The 23,081-nt window shown below is 40.7% G+C and overlaps 1 protein-coding gene across 2 annotated transcripts in view; it reads left to right on the top strand.

Moving 5' to 3' along the window:
* Positions 1–23,081, top strand: part of IFT80 (intraflagellar transport 80) — a 225,091-nt gene that overhangs the window by 115,054 nt on the left and 86,956 nt on the right. For both annotated transcript variants that reach the window (XM_040349275.1, XM_040349274.1), the window contains exons 9-10: positions 16,638–16,817; positions 21,518–21,636. In XM_040349275.1, coding sequence (XP_040205209.1) covers positions 16,638–16,817; positions 21,518–21,636 — 299 coding nt within the window. The remainder of the gene's footprint in view (positions 1–16,637; positions 16,818–21,517; positions 21,637–23,081) is intronic.

Below are 23,081 nucleotides of genomic sequence, written 5' to 3'. Positions count from 1 at the left end.
CTGGTTATCTCTCGCAACTACTCAACTCCCTCTCCATTGGATTACCTTTACATAGACTTTGTAAGACTCATCCACCTTACCAACCATACAGTGTCCTCCACCCCTCTCTGCCAATCCCTCCACTCGCTTCCACTCACCCAATGAAAAAAATTCAAAGTACTAATAATAATTTGCAAAGCCACCCATAACTGTGCCCTCAGCTACATCACTAACCTAGTCCCAAAATACCAACCATTCCGCTCTCTTCGGTCCTCCCACAACCGACTTCTCTCTAGCTCCCTTGTCACCTCCTCCCATGCTCGCCTACAGGATTTCTCCAGAGCTTCTCCCATCCTTTGGAACTCCCTACTCCAATCTGTCTGACTGTCCCCTAATCTATCCATCTTTAGACGTTCCCTGAAAACCCTTCTCTTTAAAGAAGCCTATCCTGCTTCTAACTAACACTGTTTTACTTCCTCCATCAGCTCATCCCCCACAGCTATTACTTTTTGTATCAATTGACCCTCCCTTTTTAGGTTGTAAGCTCAATTGAGCAGGGCCCTCTGATTCCTCTTGTACCAAATTAGAATGTAACTGTGATGTCTGCCCTTATTTTGTTAAGCGCTGCGCAAACTGTTGGTGCTATATAAAACCTGTATAATAATAATAATATCACAGAATCACGCCTGTTTTTATTGAAGTGACCTCTGAGAGCCAGAAGATCACTGGCATCTAGTATTGCTTTTCTGCCGTGTCCCTTGCACACAAAGATTTCTCCAGATTCTCAGAATCTTTTGATGATGTTGTGGATCATGATATATTTAAAGTCTTTGCAATTTTACATGGCGGAACATTATTCTGAAAGTGTCAATTGACATTTTTTTAGACACCGCTTTTCACAGATAGGTGAACCTCTGCCCATCTTTACTTCTGAGACACTCCAACTATCTAAGATGCCCATTTTATACCCAATCATGTTGGTGACCTCTTGCCAATTAAAACAATTAGTAATGGTTTTCTGGCTTTTTTTCATTGGTACCACTTACTTTGCCAGATTTTTGTTACCCTGTCAGAACTTTAATACGTGTTGCTGCCATCAGTTTCAAAATAACCTTATTTTTTTCTTAAAAATGTACCTTTTCTCTGTTTGGAAACTGGGGTTGTATTTGTCTGATGTGTTGTTTTTTTTTTTTTTTTTTCAGAAATGCATAATAATCTTTTTCATGTGCTCATCATATAACTCAAGTATAATAAATTCAGACAAAACTATATAATTTTAAGGAGTATGGGATACTCTTATTTAACTGGACTTGTTTTATCTGTAAATAATTTTTAATGCAGCTAACATTTCACATTGAAAGCATAAGGTAGTTATGCATGTACAGTCTGTACTTCTAACCAACTAGAATGCACATAAATCATTTGTTTCAAAAAAAATTGAGGTTAAGCCTCATTTACTTTAGAGGACTGCAATATGATGAAATACCCATGCACTTTCCATTTGACCGTTGTCTGTCAAAATAAGTTAGAAAACATGTTTTCTCAGTTTGAAGTTTGCATCTGTTAGTAAAGCTTGTTGCACATATTCATACTGATCACACTTCAGATCTTCTCGATCTACTACCATTATACAAATTGGTATTGTTTAATGTATTATGCAAGAAGTGATAGATCAAGTATCAGGCTTTGTGGGTGTTAATTACTTGGGAGCGCTCGTTATTGCATAGAGACATTTTTCAACCTCGATGAAAAATCTCTGTGGGAGAAGGCATGATGTCTATGGGAATACAAAACCTGCTTGAAGCAGGTCTGAAGGAGGTCAGCCACAGGTCAATGCACCTGTGAATACAATCTGAATGATCGCAGAAGCTTTTTAAAAGGATGTGAAATGGATACCATCGATGCTAGAAGACCATCAACACGGCCCCTTAAGGTGAGTACACACACGCAATTTTTTATATTTTTTTTTGCTTAACCTGGTTGAACTAAGAAAAATAAATAAATAAAAAAGACATAACCCTATATCAACACAAACAATGTTGATGCAGGGATCTCTCCCGCTGAGACAAGAGAGATTACTCCTTCCCCAGAGTACACTCACTAGTGTTGGCAGCCACTGACCAGTCATTAGACCAGTTTCTGTTGAAGAGACAGCTGTACACAAGGACTGGGAGTTGATGTGGATGGGTTCTAGGTTTAGTGTGGATGTTTCTTGACCTTCATGTGGGTGGTGCTAGGTTTTTAATGTGTCATTCCTGTCTTGCAGAATGCCAAAGAATAATGGCTTACTGCAAGACTACAGAGGAAGGGCAATGGAAGGTTATTATGAAGGTGTTTAATTTAAAATTTAAATTAATCACTTCAGAGAGCAGGGATCTGGGAGGGCGGGATCTGAGGTGTGGAATCTCCCTGTTCATGCTGGTTGGCATATTAAACTGGGCAGGATTGGATTCTAATTGTGATCCATTCAATCCTGCCCAGCAGCAGCAGCACAGCTAGCTTTCAGAATAGGCTGTGTATGAAGGGGTTTTCCTCTTGAATAATGTTGTATCTGAGAGTTAGGACTTGGGAGGTTTTGGCTTTCTGTAGGTGTGACTGGGTGGGATTGAATGCTAATTAGGATGTATTCCAGCCCACACACCAGCAGAGCTGTAAAGGAAGTTGCATTATTTGCAGAGTCTGAAAGACTACATAGAGGAGTGTTACAGACTCCAGCTGCTGGAGGAAGTGGCTTTGGAAGAGACAGAGTCTATCAGCAGAATATACAGAGTATCACATGATACAAAACCACAACTAAATCCAGAAATCTGAGGATCTGCAGACAACAGAGTAACATGGTTCAGAGGTATGATCTATGCTGGGACTGATCATTCCATTCAGTTCTAACAAAAAGAAAGTTGTAGTTCAGCTTTAAACTAATAACACACGTTACAATTTCACTTTGAAAAAACAATACCATTTCATTTTGAAAAAACAATACCTATGTAGTGCAAAGACCTGCATGATTAGATTTACCACATCTATATTTTATGATGAATCCAAAGGAGATTTTACAGTGAAATTATGATGTGTATGGTGAAGGAGACTTGTGTATGTGAAAGGAGACTTGTGACAATCGGCTCTAGTCTACTTGACCAATTTAAACTGTAAAGCTTTTTGGAATGCTATCCTTGGTTGTTATTGCTCCTACCCATTTCACAACTAAATGTGGGTCAAAAGTTTAAATGGGATGCAGACCTCGGCTTTAGATGATGTTCACAAGTTTATTTTAGTTATCTCATTTGGAAAGCCCATAGCAGCCTTCTTAAGGAGAATTTCTTCCTCCAATTGTTCAATGCTTTACTTCATTATATTAGATTATTGCATTTTTATGTAAACTCGGATATCAGACCATCATTTAATGAAAAATTGACCGCCGTGTTAACATCTCTATAGATAAAAATGTTTCCAGTTAGCACCAACATATGACCTACACATGTCATAGCGGGGGGCAAACTAAAATTCCTTAGGCTGCGACACTTGTAGTTGATTTGTAAAGGCAAATAGGCTGTTTAATTTGCCTAGGTGTTTGCATCTAGCTTGGTGAATGAGGTTTTAAAGCTCTGTTAACTTCCATCTTCCAGTCATTTGCAAGCAAAAAATAATGTTTTTTTTTAGTTTTCCTTGGGCATGTTTGGGTGATCTTTGCAAAGTGAATTTCCACCAAATTCCCTTGCATAATCTCAATCAGCCATTTGGAATTTAGGATATAAGACTGTGTGACGGGGAACTCCACTTTAATTGAAGGTGTACTGGCAAATTTTCACGTTAATAGAGGAATGCAACCTTTTGTTTTTGGATTTGCAGTGTTATGCAAATACCTTCCACTTTTTATGAGATGTCAGACTCTGGTTTACATTTAGCACAAAGACCCAGAGGAGTATAGCTGCACCCCTATTGATATCTGTATCCCTTTACAGTAGATTTCCACAGATTCTCGTATTTCCAGATTCACCTATCAATATTGACAGCTCTTAGACATGGAATTTCTTCTCCTTGGCAGTCTTCTTTTCATATTGATGTCTTCATGCTGTGTTTTTTTGTGAACTGAGCACTTGATGCATAGAATAATTTTTTATTAATTTCTTTATTTGATTTTCTGTACAGTACTTTTACCGCAGGAAATGGCAGGTGAGAGAATGGATCCCTTATCAGACTGCATTTCTCAATCACACATTGTTTTCTGATAGTATCTGGGCGTAGGCTATGCCTCCTTTTTTTTTTTTTGTACACATTTTACTAGTGTTTTTTAAAACAAAATTACAGAATTAGAACTAAGTTTCCTTCCACCTTGCCAGAAATTCCTAACAAGCTACTCATTTCTAATAATTTAAAAGCACAGGGGATGCATAATAAGAATCGTGCATTAGTTATTACTGTTATCCCGCAGAATTTATTATGAACCAAGTGCAAAGCTCCTTTTAATTCCCCCTATATTTGAAAGAAAATCCTCTACTAAGCACATGGGATGGTAAACCAAGCTTTACTGCTCTCATAGAACAAGTGTAATACAACCGTGCACTTGTACTGGGAAATTCTCTTGTGTGAAATAGCAACTTTATCTCTTCTTCGAATATTATCCATCAAGAAATTGGTCATATACTTCTCTTTCTATATGGCAAGATACCATAAAGAGACACATGGGAACTACAAAACAGATGGACCTGAAACTAACAATTCAATGCAAATTAACTTTCTGTAACAGCACTGGTGAACGGAGTGAACCACAACTGCGGTTAGCAAGGGTTTCAATACGCTTCTTTATGTGACAACTCAGTATTGACCCCAGGCGTCACTCCTCGCAACAGGAGTTTGGGGGATCTCTACATCATCTCTCTGTCACATAAAGAAAGGCGTTGAGCTACTAAGGATGGACGCATTACAATAATGCGACCAGAGCTTAGCGTTTAAAATTATATAATATAGTTCAAGGTCAATATACCAATACACCTCTATATGCAAGTGATTATCAGTAAGGGACCCCAGGCGTTGCTCCACACAAACAGGAGTTTGGGGGTTCTCTACATCATATCACTATATAGGGATGTATTAGGCCACTAGGGGAGATGCTATGAAATGGCATCAATCCCTAGCATGGAAAAGTTAAAGCGAACATGTTCAAACAATTAGGACAAGGCCTATAAGAGAATTGTACGTATTTCAAGCTCGTAGTAAATAGGAGTTGTATTAACAACTAGTACTTGCATATGAGAGGCAATGTAGTTAAAATAATAGTAGTTGCATATGAGAGGCAATATAGCTCAGGTAATAGTAGTTGTATACATGAGGTAAAAATTGCAGACGTGATAGTAGTTGCATGAGAGAGGCAATATAGCTCAGGTAATTATAGTTGCATATATCAGGTAAATGTTGTTATAGTAATTTGAGGGTAACTGACCCTTTAAAATACTGCTTAGCAAACAGTCCTTGGCACAGCAGTATCTCCCAAATAGTATGTTGATATTCACATGACATATTTAGTAACATAAATGTATTAGCTGGAACACTAGAAATAGGTCTTCTTATAGGACTACAAGTGATACAATGGCTACTTATCCGTTTGTAGGCTTCTATGTAGAAGATAGCGTCCATGGTGTAGGATGCTCAACAAAGTCCTCAAGGTTGTCCCCAGCAATGCTCCTGTATTGTAGTAGGTGCAATGGCACTAAAGAAGTAGTTGTTTCCTGGAGCTGTGTTGCAGCATGGGGAGCAAGGCAGCAGTATGTGTGGCGTGGCCGAGCTACAGCTAACAATAATAGAACAGGGCTCTTATGGCCTGTGAATGCCTTTATAGGGAAGGAACCAGGTGCAGTGCAATCGCACTGAATTCAAGAAAACCGCCATTAGCGGCGCACTTCCGCGTTCCACACTGAAACGCACCATGGAGGTGTATGCTTTCCAGCATGGAACACATTACGGCGCTGAAAGCGCCTGCTATAACAGAAAACAGGCAGTGTGACAGCGCCTGTTGCACTTGTAAGGACATATAACGTGAATTATTCAGTAGACCTACATGTGTTACTATCTGCAGCCATGAGTCTATCCACTCCCCAGGCATGAACTTTTCTGACGTTATTTAAGCAGGGCAAGTATAATGAATTATCACCAACATAAGAAATATCACCACAAACAGTGAACTGTGCTGGTTAACTCTTATGATTGAAGGCAGAAATTAAGCTTCTCCGTTTGAGCTAGCCAACCACCAATATGCAAGAAAAGTAAACTTTGGGTAGCATTTAAAGCTGTACCCTGCTGCATTCATAAAGATGTTCAGAAGGTGATTGTATGAATATTTAGGTAAACAAGCTTTATAGTACTAAGGAACATCCTTCAGTCATTTCCACTGGCATAGTTGTTTAGACCTCTTAATGTGAACATTTTGTTTGTTTGTGCCCACCCTGGTTTAGGGTTCTTTAATTGCCCTTGAGAACCATTCTGTATCTGGGTTCACCCACACCATTTATTATATTTTAAGCCATTGTTTTTAGTATTAGATTATGGAAGGGTTTAAAGCCCTATTAGGTTATTTTGCCTGTGTCCTTCTAAGGAGATTTCCCTTTATATCCTAGACTGGAAACTGCACAGGGAATGACAGGAGGTATCCCCAATGTAAATGGAATCCCCATCTTAGAGAGTTGTAATCGAAACAGGTGTCCTGAATGGAGGCCTTCCTTTTTATATGTAATAACTGTTTCTCTTATTTTTTTTTAAGGAATATTATGAAACCATAAAACTTTTTTTTTTTTTTTAAACCAGACAGAAGTGGAGATTTTGCCAAAACCAATGATTGAACATTGCGTTCATTTTCTAATCTTTGGTAGAAAGTAACATTCATGTTTGGGCAACATCTTTGATTCCTCCCATAATTTTTTAATTTGTACATTTTATTGAATTGTCTCAGATCATTAGAATATGTTTTTGGTATGGAGTATATTTTTGATTAGTTTGTAATCTGGTAATTTTTACTTTGTGTGTGTGTGTCTGTGTGATAGAGGTAGGATCATTAGATTATAATCTCTTTAGTGACAGAGATTTACTGTATACCAATACTGTTTTGTTTTAGTGGATTTGAACCCAGAGTTTGTTGATGCTATATAAACACAATAAATACACTTGTCCATCATCTGAGCCATGCCCATGGTTTCTTACAAATGTTTTCATTACATTTCGATAAGTGGTATATTTGCATTGCGTTTCTTTATTAACTTCAAACATACTGGTATTATGGGTCAGATTCACTTCATTTACTATTTCCTCATCCACATTAATTAAGCGTGCATGTATAGAACATTATCTGGTTTCTTTTAGGGTAGTATCTCAATAAAATAAATGGACTAGCAGTAATTCATGTGAGTCCTTCAGTTACACTTGTCTGCCCTCATTATATTTATATGTCAGCAGTTGACAAGTCTCCCAAGAGCTTGATAGTTGTGGACTCATGTGCACTGCAAAATAAATTATAGTTCTAAATATGGCAAATGCATTAAATACTATTTGCTTAACATGCACAATTATTTATCCAGCACTTTCTATCTGGACATATTTTGTTTATAGAAGGTGTGTGGTTTTTTTTTTATTGTAGTTATTGTATAAAGTTCCTTTTTCAGGCTTTGATTAATGAGTGTTTTAATTAGCTTTGCATTTCAGCTCCATTTGGTAAGCTTGACTCATCTTTCTTCAGATCAATCTTAATAGGCCTGCATATATTGCTAATGTCTCTAGCAGACTTGAACCTCTTGCTGTGTCATCTCCTATTCATATTCATTGAAGCAACCCTGACCTCTGCCACTGCATTCTCTGTTGTCTGATATCCAGCTGTTTCAGGTGTGCACAGTCTCGAGCAGACTGCACTACATTAATGTTCTTCCTCACTCGCTTTCTGTCTTATTTTAAACGCTCTTATAAACGACTTGATATTTTACTCACTATTGCAAAAAATAAGTCTTTGCATACTAATGGGTTGGGTGTTGTCAGTGAATAATGAATTCAAGCATATGGAATCAACACAAAATCTGTACTCATTATTGTTGTAGAGCTTTTGTGTAATTGAAAATTGCACAAAAAAGGTTTCCCTTTAAAGTGATTGTAAAGTCTAGTTTATTTTTTATTTGTTTAGGTAAAAATAACAAACATGTCATACTTACCTGTCTGGTGCAGTGGATTTGCACAGAGCAGCCCGGATCCTTCTCTTCTCAGGTGCTTCTGGCCCCTCCCTCCTGTTAAGTGCCCCCACAGCAAGCTACCTACTATGAGCCAAGTCACAGCTTCCTGTGCCCCCACCCCCATTCTCTTCTCATTGGCTGACTTTGACAGCAGTGGAAGCCAATGGCGCTGTGTTGCTGTCTCAGCCAAAGGACCCTAGTTGTGGGTAAATGCGCCAGGCAGAGCTAGAGTGTGACGTTTATATGTAAGTGCCTTTTTTAATATTGAATGAAAATTAGTTTGCGATATGTTGTGTCTCCTTTTCTGTGCTTAATGCATATGGTTGCTGGACACATGGGTGTGGAGTAAGGAGCGAGGCATGCTGTGGAGACACTATGGCTGCATCTTACTGACGGGGTCACTGATCTACCTGGATGCTTGATGGTGAGAGCGTCAATTATCCTGGAGATTTTTAGCGCCTTTGGTCTTTATAACTTGAGATCTCCCCTGTCTGTTAAGAGGATATATTTTTTTTTTTTTTTTTTTTTTTTAAGGAGCACTCTCTTTGTGCTGGAGCACGTTTAATTTTTTTGGACACGTCATTTTTATATATACGAATTGATGTTCTATACACATTTTATAAACTTTTTACGTTTTCATTTAATTTTCGCATTTACTTTTCTTACATTTTCATGATATGCACTGGTTTGTTAATTGATTTTCACTTAAAGGAATGGTGCACTTCTCAGTTATAGTAGTCATACACCAGTAGATTTTCAAATGAGCATTCATAAGAACATTTATACAAAAAATTCTCAGTACATTGAACAGTTTCACAAATGTTTTTTTAAAGTACTTCAAAATGTTGTCTGCTTTTAACATCCAATTTTGGAATTAATTGACTTTACCGAATGAAAACCATATACACCGTTAGAAACTTGTTTGTTCGAGAATACGTTTTGAACCTGCTCCTTCAAATTTTCTCATCACTGCAGTCAAAATTGGGTGTCAATTCGACCCCACTAATGATTAGCTACACGTTCTTAACCAGTTGACAACATGCAGTTGAACTTTTACTGCTGGCCAGAGGCTCTGTTATTCCCCCCACAAGGTACCCGTACGTCACAAAGGAACTTCTGAGTTTACAGGTACGCTGCCCTGCTGCTCGTGCAGTGGTTGGACACAGCACAAGTTTGTCAGCAGGCTCACAGCCAATGATTTTGTCCGTGAACCTGCTGATGTCTGCAGCCAACCACAGCACAGAGATCGCTATGTTTGTAAGCGCAGAACAAAGATCTGACTGGTTCTTCTACCTGATCTTGCTTACCGTTTAGCGCTGAAATCAGGGAGAAAAGCCAGCCAGTCTGTAAATAAAATCAGCACACATACAACCCTTGATTGTCATCCTGATCACCCCTGTCACCCAGCCAGTGTCATACAGTATACATTATTATCACTGATCACTGTATTAGTGTTAATAGTGACTTCAGTTAGAATCAATTAGGCTGGCCTTACATTAAACACATTTCTTGTACAATTTTTCTTTTTTGATTTACCAAAACTATATAATATGAGGTCAAACCTAAACACTTTCAGTTTGTTTGCAATCAGGCAGGCCCTTGCACTACATACTGTAGATGAATGTAAATCTAAAGCTAATTGAACAAGAAAATTGTGTAATGTGTGGCCAGCTTTAGTGTCCCTCCTAGCTAGTGTCAGCGCCAGTCCCTGATTGCCCGCCACACTATCACAGTTATGCTATAAATGTGATGGGCAGTCAGAGCTGCATAAATGCCATACTATATACCAGCTATAACTTTCACACAAACAAATTAATATACACTTATTGGATTTTTTTAACCAAAGGTATGTAGCAGAATACATTTGGGCCTAAATTTATGAAGAGATTTGATTTTATTTGATATGTTTTATAACAGAATGTAGAAAATATCTGTCTTTTTGTTCTTTTTTTCTGTTTGTATAATAAAATTTTTAAAAACTCAATGGTTATCAAATACCACTAAAAGAAAGCTCTATTTGTTTGAAATAAATCATATGACTCAAATGCCGCGTACACACGGTCGTTTTTTGTGATAAAAAAAAACGTCATTTTTTAGCATGAAAAAAAAAGCACGTTTTTCAAACTTCATTTTAAAAAACGACGTTGCCTACACACCATCGTTTTTTCAAAATGCTCTAGCAAAGCGCGATTACGTTCAGCACGTACGGCGGCTTTCTGTTCCATTCAAGCTCGCGTCATAACTTGCTTCTGAGCATGCGCGGGTTTAAAAAAATTCATTTTAAACGTCGTTTTAGCCTACACACGGTCATTTTTTATGACACAAAAAACGTCGTTTTGAAAAACGACATAAAAAAATTGAAGCATGCTCGAATTTTTTTTTTTTGTCGTTTTTCAGAAGACATAAAACTACGTTTTCCACACACACGGTCATTTTAAATGACGTTTTTAAAAATGTCTTTTTTTTTTTCATCACAAAAAATGACCGTGTGTACGAGGCATAATGTGGGTACAGTGTTGCATGACCAAGCAATTACCAGTTGAAGTAGCACAGTGCTGAATAGCAAAAAATCAAGTCTCAATTCTGCTATCAGGGAGAGTACCTCAGTCCTGTCTTCAGCCTACAGCAAGGAAGTGATTTTTGCACTAGAGCTAAAAGATAGTTTACAAAGAAAGTTGGAACTTTGCTCTTTTGCTGTTTAGCTATGCCCTAATTTCAGTTTTTCGATTTATTCGAGCTTCAATTCAGCTTTAGTATTAAAGCGGAGCTCCGCTGAAAAAAAAATTATTAAAATCCAGCAGCTACAAATACTGCAGCTGCTGACTTTTAATATTAGGACACTTACCTGTCATGGAGTCCAGCGCCGTCCGCAGCAGAGGACGAGCGATCGCTCGTCACTCTGCTGCCCCCCCCCCCCGCCATCCTCGATGAGGGAACCAGGAAGTGAAGCGCTCCAGGTTCACTACCCGGTTCCCTACGGCGCATGCGCGAGTCACGCTACGCCTGCCGATTGGCTCCCGCTGTGTACTGGGAGCCAAGTGTTCCCAGAACACAATGGGGGGGGGACGGGAGGTGACGTCATACCCGCAGTCTGCCCGAGACTGTGTGGCTGGAAGTGGGTGCAAATACCTGTCTTTAGACACACATTGTACACATGTAAATCTTTAACAAAGGCATACTTCCATACATAGCAAGCAGTTCAGGTTCTACTGTACATTTTCTTATGTTCAAGAAACTATATTTTTGCATGAAATATAATAACAATAAAAATGTCACACTAAATATGCATGTATTGTTGGTGGCCAAGCTATATTGCCTAATGTGTAAGTAAAGGTAAAACATTTTGAAGAATTGAAATGGGTGGGAGTGCAGTATGTGTCCCTGCTGGACATATTACTCTCTTGTTTTGTCCTAGTGACCATTTTCACCAATACAATAAATAAGGGGCATTAATACTGTACATTTTACAGTTGTCATGAGAGCAAACGGTATGAAAAAATCATATGAGGTGGCAAGCAGTATTGCCAAATATGACATGCCTTATTTTATTTGCTCCATCGCAGAGCTGAATTTCATGGCTGTGGCAATCTATATGGGGCTGTCTGGTGACTATTACCTGGTTTTGATGCACTTAAAGCCTTAAATTCGGTTTAATGCCTGGGTGTCATTGCCTAACTGTGCCCATGTACAAGGGGTCTAAGATGGCAGTTCTCACTTTTAAGATGATTTCCTCTCATTTCCTGTTGCATTTCTAAGACCGGAAGTTAGGGTAATTCCTCCACAGGAGGACACACTGTGAGATTTCTCTTCAATCGTTTTTACGGCTTCACTAATCAGGAACGTAGGGAATATCTCCAGACATAGAGCAATACAAAGTTGTTGGTTTTAACCTACCCTCATGCCACGTACACACGATCTGAAATTCCGACAACAAAACCGTGAATTGTTTTTCTGACGGATTGTTTTCTGACGGCTCAAACTTGTGTTGCATACACACGGTCACACAAATGTTTTTGGAAATTCGGAACGTCAAAAATGCGGTGACGTACAACACTACGACGAGCCGAGAAAAATGAAGTTCAATGATTCTGAGCATGCGTCGAATTCATTCCAAGCATGCGTAGGATTTTTATGCGTCAGAATTGCATACAGACTATCGGAATTTCGACAGGAACTTTTTCTGTCGGAAAAATTGAGAACCAGCTCTCAAATTTCCGACAGAAAATGTCCGATGGGGCCTACACACTGTCGGAATTTTCGACCAAAAGCTCACATCGAACATTTCTTGTCGGAAATTCCGATCATGTGTACGCGGCATCACTCTGCTAATTAAAGTATTTTTTTTTTGGTTTGTGTAGCTGTTGAAGTGTTCCCCTCCCTTATTGTTGTCACTCTGACAGTGAAGGGAAATCTCTCTATCTGAGGTCTGCATATCAGCAATTAAAAAAAAACCCTACAGGGGTTCTAAGTAGGGATATACCGATACTAGTATTGGTACCGATACCGAGCATTTACCAGAGTACTTGTAAATGCTCCGATGCCTCACCCGATACCTGGGCAGGCAGGGGAGTTGCAAGTCTTCTCCCCCCGTGCTGTCTTTCCCCTGTGCTCCATGCTGTCTTTTCCCCCGTGTTGTCTTTTCCCCCGTGTTGTCTTTTCCCCCGTTCGTGCCGTCTTCTCCCCCCGTCTGTGCCGCTTTCCCCCCTCAATTTGTCAGGATGGAGGTAGGAGCCGCTAAACCGGCTCCTACCTTTTCCGAATGAACAGAGTCAGTGATCACTGACTCTGTCCATTCATATAACTGAGCATCGTAACCTGTGTTTACGATGCTTCAGTTTATGAATGGAAGGGAGCTTCTCTCCATTCTTAGCTGAGGCTGCTGAGAAAGGGACTGGGGAATCTGTGTCCTTGGTCCCTTTCTCTATCTTAAAAGGGGAGATGTCAGAGGTCTGTTAAGACCCCTGATATCTCTCCAAAGACCCCCAACAGGGCTGAGTAAAAAAAAGTATCGGTAATCGGTATCGCCGAGTACTTGGAAAAAAAATCTAACTTGTACTCGGTCTCAAAAAAGTGATATCGGGACAACCCCTAGTTCTAATGCCGCGTACACACGATAATTTTTCGTCATGAAAAAAAACTATGTTTTTCGGCATGTAGAAGAAACGTAGTTTTTTTCAACTTCATCATTAAAACGATGTTGCCCACACACTATCGTTTTTAAAAAATGCTCTAGCAAAGCACTGTGACGTACGACGGCACTATAAAGGGGAAGTTCCATGCGGATGACGCCACCCTTGGGGCTGCTGTTGCCGATTTCCTGTTAGTAAAAGACAATTGCGCTTATCTGTCTGTTACAGCGTGATGAATGTGCTTACTCCATTATGAATGGTAGTTTTACCCATCTCATAACTTGCTTCTGAACATGCGCGGGTTTTTATCGTTGTTTTAACCCACACACGATCATTTTTTACAACCCGAAAAACGACATAATTTAAAACGTCGTTAAAAAATGCAGCATGTTCGGGAAAAAAAATTGTCGTTTTTCAGAACCCGAAAAATGATGTGAAGCCCACACCCAATCATTTTAAATGACATATATTTTGTTAAACGTTGTTTTTTTCATGCCGAAAAATGATACCCATGATATCTAATACTAAAAAATAATGCAGCAGTGCCTGGATCACGAGAATGGGAGAACAGACTTACTACTATGTACTGTTGTCCAAACTTTCCCAGCCAGGCCAGTGCATGTGCTCTGCTTGTACCTGGATATTGCTAAGAATAAGTATCCATTTGGGAAGATATTGTTTACATGTGGCCTGGCAATCTGGGCAGTGATATCTCAAATATAGGGGGGGGGGATTTCTTTCATTTACAGTATAAGTGTCACATTTTAAAGTGTTTTTTTTTTCTTTTTTTTTAAAGTGTATTTTGTGCGTGTACTCGAGAGAGGAGTCGGACTGCAGGAGTTGGGAGTAGGCATGCCTCCCCCAGAGGCAATCTGCCATCTTTCTCCATGCCCCGGGTGGCAATGGTGGGTGCGTGAGGGGGTCCTCCCACACAGCCCCGCCCTACCTGCTCCGCTTTGAAGCCCAACGGGGCAGAGGGACTTCCTATAAGGGAGTGAGAGGATCTAGCCCGCTCAACCAGCCCCATTAGTCCTTTGCCTCTCTTTTTAGAGACCGCGTGGTCAAAGTACGTGCATGTTAACCCAATTTCGAGTGCGTGTAAGTGTGGTGGTTTTTGTAGGAGGGGGGGTGGGCGTACTAAGTGCAGGCTTACCTCGCATAGCACACCCACCGGGAGCCGGGCTGAGACCACCAAACTCAATTCACATGTAGCCGAGACCGGGATCCGAACCCCTAGCTGCAGAGGTGAATGGCTTGTCAGCGCAGTGCCAATCGCGTTGAGCCACCACAGCTCCCTGTTAAAGTGGTTTTAAACCCTTACATATACCTACTGAAGTGACTGGCTTCAGGTGATACACAGAGACTACACAAATTCTCCTACATAAGTTTTGCCAGTTTTTCTGCAGCCCTCTGTCCTCTACATCTATTCAAAGTCCAGAATTTATACAGCTTGACTGAGCTTTCAGAAAGCAGGGAGCCAAATTTACACTCTGCAGAACTTAATGAGGAGATGTGATTGGGGGGAAGGGACACACACCCCATCACACAGAAACAGAGCTGAGGCTTGCAATCACAGGATGTGTGCTGGAGCTTCCTCCCCTGTCACCTTTTTTTTTCCTCTTGGTGTCAGGAAAACTTGTCAAAAGTGACTTATGCAGATAGCAGAGAAAAGAGACAGCAGAGAGAAATGACACTTGTGCTATGGATTGAAGAGAGGGGGAGGAGGACATAATGCAAATCTTCCCCTTTAGAGTGAAGTTTCGATTTTAGGTTACACGTTAAGGCAAATTACTTATGAATGTACATTTGTATGAGTAGTCGGTCACTCTAAAGTTTGTGTGAGTACTGGTATTCAAGTGCAGAAATGAAGCCTAATGTCTAACTGTAAGAACCATGTCAGACAAGCAATGCCATTGCTGGTGAAAACTCCTCAGCTGGAGGTTCACAAACCGAACATATACCTTATGTCGGGCTCAAAATTTCAACTCCTGAGCTACTAGCCAGGCCTTAAGAGTTACTCGCCACCAGTTGCCCCACCCAACCCCTACCCTGCCGCGCCCCTAAACACGCCCTCGTAAATTATCTCATGAAACACTGTTAAATGTTTTATGCAGAATTAGGTTACAAAAATAAATGTTAACAATATTAACATTAAGCCTATTTAATTGATCTGACTGTGATAAATATAATATGATTGGCTACTATAGGCACTGTTTAGCAGGTTTGGGGTAGTATATGGTGGTTTAGTGGTGGGGTTGTGTAGTATAAGGTGGTATAGTGCCAGGTTTGGATAGTATAGGGCGGTGTAATGTAGGGCAGTATAGTGCCAATGTTTGGGTAGTATAGGGCGGTATAGTGGCAGGTTTGGGTAGTATAGGGTGGTATAGTGGCAAGTTTGGTTAGTATTGGTTGAGATAGTGGAAGGTTAGGACTTTATGCCATGACAATGTGCTCAGTCACTTACAGCATTGCTTGGAAATGAACACTCCTGGGGCTGCTGTGGTCTCTCCTCCTCAGCTTGAGTGAACAAGTCTTTGGGAGAAGTTGAGGAGGCAGCCACACCCTGGCTCCACCCACCAACTCCGGCTGCTTCAAGGGATATTGAAGAAGACAGAGGGACAGCCTAACTTAATTGGATGACAGGGGGGTGTTATCCAGCCCCCATCTCCTCCAATGCGGCTCCACACTCGCCCTTAGCTTATTTCCACTCGCCTAATACGAGAAAGCAAGTGGAAATTTCTAGGGCTGTCTTATGCTATTGAGTTGGTCCTTTGTTGGCAAGACTAGGGAGATGTTGATGCTTGCCACAGGTCTCCCATAGAGCGTGACTCCTTTAGGGGACATGGTTTCCTCACCTAGGAACCTTCTGTCACCAGTGACTCATCCATTGGATATGGCTCCAAGGCCTCTGTGAAGGCTGATATTTCTCCTGCCTGAGTTTAGAGCTAAGAGCTAACAGTATGTCCAGGCTGCAGTCAGCATTGGTTCGAGGAAGATGATCTTACAGTCTGACACTTTACTGAGAGCAAGAGAATACAAATAAATAATGAAAAGGCATGCTTTTGAGGTTAGATTGCACAATCTAAGCAATTTAAGAGGGAATACTCACATTATTACCATTTGACATTTTTGTTTGGTTCTGTGGTATTATCTGAGATTATTTTCTTACTGTGATGCATGAAAGCACTATGCCAAATCCCATCAATAACTAACACATTGGCAACCTGTGATTTTCATTAATTGATGAGCAGCCTTGAGCTGTAAAAGTGTACCAGATTATTATGTATTACAGAGGTTGATTATAACAAAAATCTTTTTACATTTGCAGTGGTCCTATGCTTTGGAAAAACCAAATACAGGCAGCATCTTCAGTATTGCTTGGTCTGTCGATGGAACCCAGGTTGCCGGAGCTTGCGGAAATGGCCACGTTATTTTTGCTCATGTCATTGAACAGCATTGGGAATGGAGGAATTTTGAAGTAACTTTAATCAAGAGACGTGCAATGCAGGTTATTTTTTTCTCTGATTATAAATATATATATATATAATTATATATTTATTGTATAAAAGTTTTGTCCTAAAAACAGGTGTCTCTTTCTTTCTCTTTTTACATCATAGCAATAGTCAAGTCAGAGTTTCACCTACAACATTCATTCTCATTCTATGTAAACAAAAATCTTCTTTGACTTTCTAATGTCAATTTTGGGATGGGGTCAGTGGTTTTTAGTGCCAGGAGTGTGTTTAATATTTTTGCTCTAATAGTTAAGGTGCACCATAGGGATTAAGTTTGGCATGCATTTAAAGAGTTTAGGTTGCAAGCTAAAGATAGGGTGTAAGACTTAATGGATAGAAACCCTTTTGTTGAAATGGATGGGCTTTTTTCAACCAGATTAAATATGTAACTAATTAACTATGTAACTAAGGGTAAGGTTTAGGGGATATGTTAATTTTAAGTTATAGGTTAACAGTTAAAATTATCTATCTTATTTGTACACTTCAGGACGAAAGGCAACTTAATCATACACAATGAGTTTTAGCTTGAGCAATTTACTGTTAACTTGTACTGAACAGTCAACTGGAGTTAAAGTGGAGCTCCACCCAAAAGGGGAAGCTCTACTTATCTGCCTCCCCTCCAGTGCCACATTTGGCACCTTTCGATGGAGGGGGAAGCAGGTACCTTGTTTTGACAGGTACCAACTCCCACTTCTGTGTGATCTCACTGCGACAAGATCACCTGGAAGTTCATCCCACCTCCTCCTTCCCCCGCTACTGAGACATTCACAAAGCACAGCTCGCTTTGCGCATGCACAGTAGGGAATCGGCTACAAAGCTGCAAGGCTTCACTGCCGGGTTCCCTTACAAGCAATGACGGCAGAAGCACCCGAGAGCCAATGGAAAAATCGCCTGGGGTTAAGACACAGTGGGATCACTGGACAGGTAAGTGTCATAATATTAAAAGTCAGCAGCTACAGGATTTGTAGCTGCTGACTTTTTTTGAAGGAGCCTGGCGCTCCTCTTTAATTTCAGTGTGATCTTGTCCCTGTCTTTCACAGCTTTGTTGTGATCTGTCTGGTCTGTAACATATTAATTTCAGTTGAACACCCACTTCTAAATTGTATTTTAATAATTGGCTTTAAGATGGACTTCACTGTCTTCAGGTGTGAAAAAGGCTGTGAAAAAAATCAGTTCACACATTATATGTGGATCCAAATACAAAGATAAAAGACTAACTCCACCGTTTGTACCTTGTTTCATAACACCTGTATTTAGGGTGAAACCAGGGCCGTCTTTAAGGCAGGGCAAAAGGGGCAGCTGCCCTGGGACCTGTCATTGTTGTGGGGCCCAAAGCAGCTGCCTCATACTTACCAACTATCCCAGTTTAAATTCCCTTGTCCCTTGAAGTTTTAGCCCTGTGCTGTGTCCTGATATCTCAGTGTGAAGTGCTGCTACTAATGCTGCCCAGCTCTGCCCTATTGTTGTGTACAGATCACTCACCTGCAGACCCTGTGTTTACATGTAAATAACTGTCATTCATATGTAAATAATAGGGCATTCATATTTAAATAGCTGAGGCTAATTTCTGTTCCTCTGGTCTCATGCCTGCGCCCCTCAGTGTCAGGATGGACCCTCAATTCATAACTGCATGAAGGTTATGAGCCTGATGGTAGCCTCCGTCAAGGCTGTTCTGCATGCTCAATTTTACTCTAGACTGTTGCAACTCAACATTCTGGCAGCGCAGGATAAATAAACTCAGTCCTTGGGTCGCCCCCATGTGCCTGATGTTCATAGCCAGACTGGATTTTCAACCTATTGCTGCTTTTAGGGAAATCCTTTCCCCCCAAAGATGTGCAAAGTTCTCATGACCCATGCAAGCCTGTCGCGCTATGGAGGAGTTCTGCATGTCATCTCAGTGTAGGGGACTTGGATGTCGGAGGAAACTTGTATACTTATCAACATCCTGTAACTTAGGATGATTTGGTTGTTCCTTTACTGCTGGACCTCTCAGTTGCAAGGTCACTCAACAAGGATCCAGTCAGGCATTGTCACAACCTTGGCCTACATTAGCCATCAGGGAGTCACCAGAAGTTGCACCGTACAAGGGTAGGACTGTCATTCCAGCCTTGTCCGCCATCCACATCCCAAGTGTGGACATTTGGCAGGCAGACTTTCTCAGTCGTCACGTCTGGATCTGGGGGAATGAGCTCACTATCCAGTGGTGTTTCAAGCTCTTCAGGTGGGGGGTGCCGGAAATGGATCTTTTGGCATTCAGATTCAACAACACACTGGACAGGTTTTATGCCAGGTCCAGGCACACTTGGGCCTTTGCAGTAGAGATTCTGGTGACTCCATAGGATCAGTTTTACCTCATCTATGCCCTTCCTCTTTTCCAGCTTCTCCCTAGACTGCTCCATAGGACTGAGATAGAGGCCATTCAAGTGATTCTCATCACGATACACTTGCCCAGGAGGACATGGTACTTGGACGCACTTATACTCCTTGCAGACTCTCCGGGGTCCCTTCTAGATTGCCTTGACTTTCTACCTAAGGCCAGGTCCACCATCCTGCTTCTTGGTCACTGGCTTTACCAGCTTGGCTGTTGAAGCCCAGGTGCTAAAGTATCAGATTCGGTCATCCCTACCCTCCTTAAAAGTTAGAAAGTTAACCTCTCACAAAGTGTACCATCACACTATGAGAGCCATTCCGCTTGGTGCAGGACCATGAAATTTTATCCTAGGAAGTACTCTAAAGGATGCATCTGGTCTTTCTTTAAGGCTTGTCCAGATCAAAAGCTAGCCTTGAATACCATAAGGGGCAAATTGACCTTTCTGTTTCAGAGACCGCTGACTTCTGATCCATAGTTGAGATATTTGTTCAGGATGTTGCACATTTCTCCACCCCCTTCACCACTGCCATATGTTTCCCTGTGACAGCTCCCTCCCCACAGCATTTAACCCCCCCTCTACATTTCTCCACCCCCCACAGCAAACCCCCTTTACATCTCCACAGCACTTTCCCCTCTTTACATTAACCCCCCACAGCACTTGCCCCCATTTACATCATCCCCACAGCACTTGCCCCCCTTTACATCTTCCCCACAGTACTTGCCCCCCTTTACATCACCCCCCTCCCACAGCACTACCCCCTTTATATTATATGCCCCCCCACATCAGTTGCCTCCCTTCACACCATCTTCCCCCAACAGCACTGCTTCCCTTTTTACATCACCCCCCCCCCCACACACACACACACACGCATTCACAGCCGTGTTCTCTTGCCCATGCTCTCCCACTGTACACAGTGTGGAGAGTGGGAGGCACAGACAAACCGAATGGAGGGCAGGAGAGGGAGCTGTCGGAGTAAACTTTTTAAATTACTAACTGGTAATTGGTTGCTGGGACTGCCTGACCTCCTAACAACCAATCATCTGCTAGTTAATCTGGAAAGTTAAAGTATTCCTAAACCCACAACAGAAAAATCAGTCTGTATATGCAGTAAAGCATGCTTTTTATACACACTGTGGTAGCTAAGGGGTTAATCCTTTGCATTGTGTAAAAAGGCTGTTTAATCCTGTATGCATAGATCCTCCTCTTCTTCCACAGACTCCAAAACAGGTCCAAATAAGACAGAGTTACTCAGTTTGGTGTATACTGCTAGAAAATGTATTTGATTTTTTATTAGGAGAGTGCCTGTGATCAACACAGGGCCAATTGGCTTTTTTCAGACAAAGGGTCAGGGGTCCTGGATCCTGATAGGACATCACAGTGCAGTATGAAAACGCCTCCTACAAGCTTTACCAGGCACTAATAGAAGTCATAAGACTGTTATATACTGCTGATGAGATAAGGTATTTAGCAGTTTATATTTACAAAAATTATTGCATTTTCATGTTCTTTGTACTGTGGGAGACCAGATATAGTGAATGCAGGGTCCTGGGTTTAATAACACTTTAACTCATGCAGCTCCTGCTCCCATCCTCCATACAGTGCGACTGTGCCTCCCACTCTCTGTTCATTGATATCCTGCCTCTCACTCTCTGCTCTGCCTATGGAATGGCAGTGGTCGAAGCCAGGATTAAAGAATCGGCTCCTAAATTACATGACTTTTGGTGCAGATTGGAGCAGTGACTTGGTCCAGATCTGTACCGCATTTTGCTATTTAGCGATGCCTGCTCTAGCAGATGCCTTAGTGCTTCATGGGCTTCTGTAGCATTAGGTATCTGTTTCTCAGATTTGCAAGGGTTCCACCTGGTCTTCTGTCCACTTGTTTAAGTTTCATAAGGTGGGTGTTTAGTCCTCCTCTGGTGCCAGTTTTGGGTGTAATTGGCATTGGCATTTGTATGTTGTATTGTCAGCTTTTCAGTTATACTGCTTTTGGACATTCCATGGCTAAAGAATAAAGATCCTGTGTCCTGTACTGTACTCCAAGAAATGGATTTTATTAGTAAGTTAAAAAAATGTGTTTTTATATTAGATATTAGCGACTGGGTTTAGATCTATTTAACCCTAATTAACATTGGCAAGGCAACAGAACATGCCAAGTATAAGAAGATTCCTATGTATAAAAAGTACTTTGCTTATATGAAGTATGCTTAGCCAGTCATAAGCTTATCCAGTCTTTTTTCATTCCACTGTTAAAAGTATAGCGATTTACAAATTATGGTGAAATTGGCCAGTCGGGTTGTGACTACATAGTATTTCTGTGTTTCTAGGTTCGTAATGTAATTAATGATGCTGTAGATTTGTTGGAGTTCCGTGACAGAGTTATTAAGGCAACGCTGAAATATGGACATCTAGTGGTTTCCACGTCTCTCCAGTGTTATGTTTTTAGGTAAGTAGGTTGTCTGTCTATGAACGGTTTCCTCTGATTCATTGCTTTTCAATCATGTGTAGGACAAAGGTCTTTTAAGCCAATGCCATACCAAACTCGCATCCTTTGTTGAAATACTGTCATAGGAAGCAGGTGGTACTGTTGTTGCTAATCCACTCTGCCTCTAAGAGAAGAAGAAGAATTAAAACATCTGGACTAACGCCAAGAAAAACCTTTCAAGTAATTGTTTTTGTAGCTCTCTGTTTTAAGTCTGGTCATCTAGCTTACAAAGTGAAAGGCTGGCCCCTAGCTCCATTGTTGTGAGTTCATGATCTAGGCCCTTATTAGATAGAAGAGAATTCCAGATTTGTGAACAGCTGCAGAAAACAAAAAAAGTTACTTTTTTTAAGGCTGTACTGCCTGTTATAGTCAAATGAGTATCTCTTATGACACTTTATGAGGTCTGTACAAAATTAGTCACATACAGTATATTCAAAATGCTAATTTTCATCTAAAATATTTATTAACATGATTTGTTAACTTTTTTTTTTTTTTACGAAAAACTGTTTTTGACAGTTGTGCTTATTTACAGATTCTCTAAAAAAATATTCCCATTTTTTTCTCCAAATGGTAAAATAACAATAGGGATGCCAAAAAAAACAGTTTTGTAGATTTCCTAAATTTTTTAGGTCTTTCTACCATTATGAGTGGTTGTGATTTTTTTAATTGGGTAGAGAGTTCCAGAGGATGGGAGAAGCTCTGGAGAAGTACTGGAGACAAGCATGGGAGGAGGAGACAAGAAAGCTACAGAGCAGAAGGTCTTGGGAGGAGCAGAGCGGATGGGTTGGGTGATCTTTTAGGACAAGATTGGTGATGTAGCTTAGGACATAGTTGTGAATGGCTTAGTATGTTAGTATTTTCAATTTAATTTGCTGGGCAATTGGAAGACAGTGGAGGAATTGGCAGAGGGGTGACACTGATAATGTTGGTAAGGTAGATAAATCTAGCAGCAGCATTCCTTATAGACTTAAGGGGGGTAGACCTAAGAGAAGGTAGTTGCTATAGTTAAAGCAAGAGATAACAAGGGAGTGAATGAGTAATTTGGTGGTTTTATTATTTAAAAAGGGGCACATTTTAGAGATGTTACAGAGGTGAAGTTTACAAGCTTTTGACAGTGATTCAATATGGGCTGAAAGGACAGGTCATGGCCTAGGATTAAACCTAATACCCTGGCATTAGGGGAGGGACTAATGGTTGCATTATTGATCCTTATGGAAAAGTTAGGGAGGAGGGCAAGGGGGGGGGGAATATTACAAGCTCAGTTTTAAAAAGATTTAGTTTGAGAAAGTTTTACTACATTCATGTTGATATGTCAGTAAGTTAGTAATGCAAGAGGAGACTGAAGGAGTGAGGCGTAAAGAGGTAGATTTGTGAGTCATCCGCATATAGATGCTTATTGAAATTGA

Source organism: Rana temporaria, chromosome 4 (assembly GCF_905171775.1).
Source record: "Rana temporaria chromosome 4, aRanTem1.1, whole genome shotgun sequence".
Taxonomy (NCBI): Eukaryota; Metazoa; Chordata; class Amphibia; order Anura; family Ranidae; genus Rana; species Rana temporaria.
The sequence above is the reverse complement of the archived record's forward strand: the minus strand, read 5'-3'. Positions and strand labels throughout refer to the sequence as shown.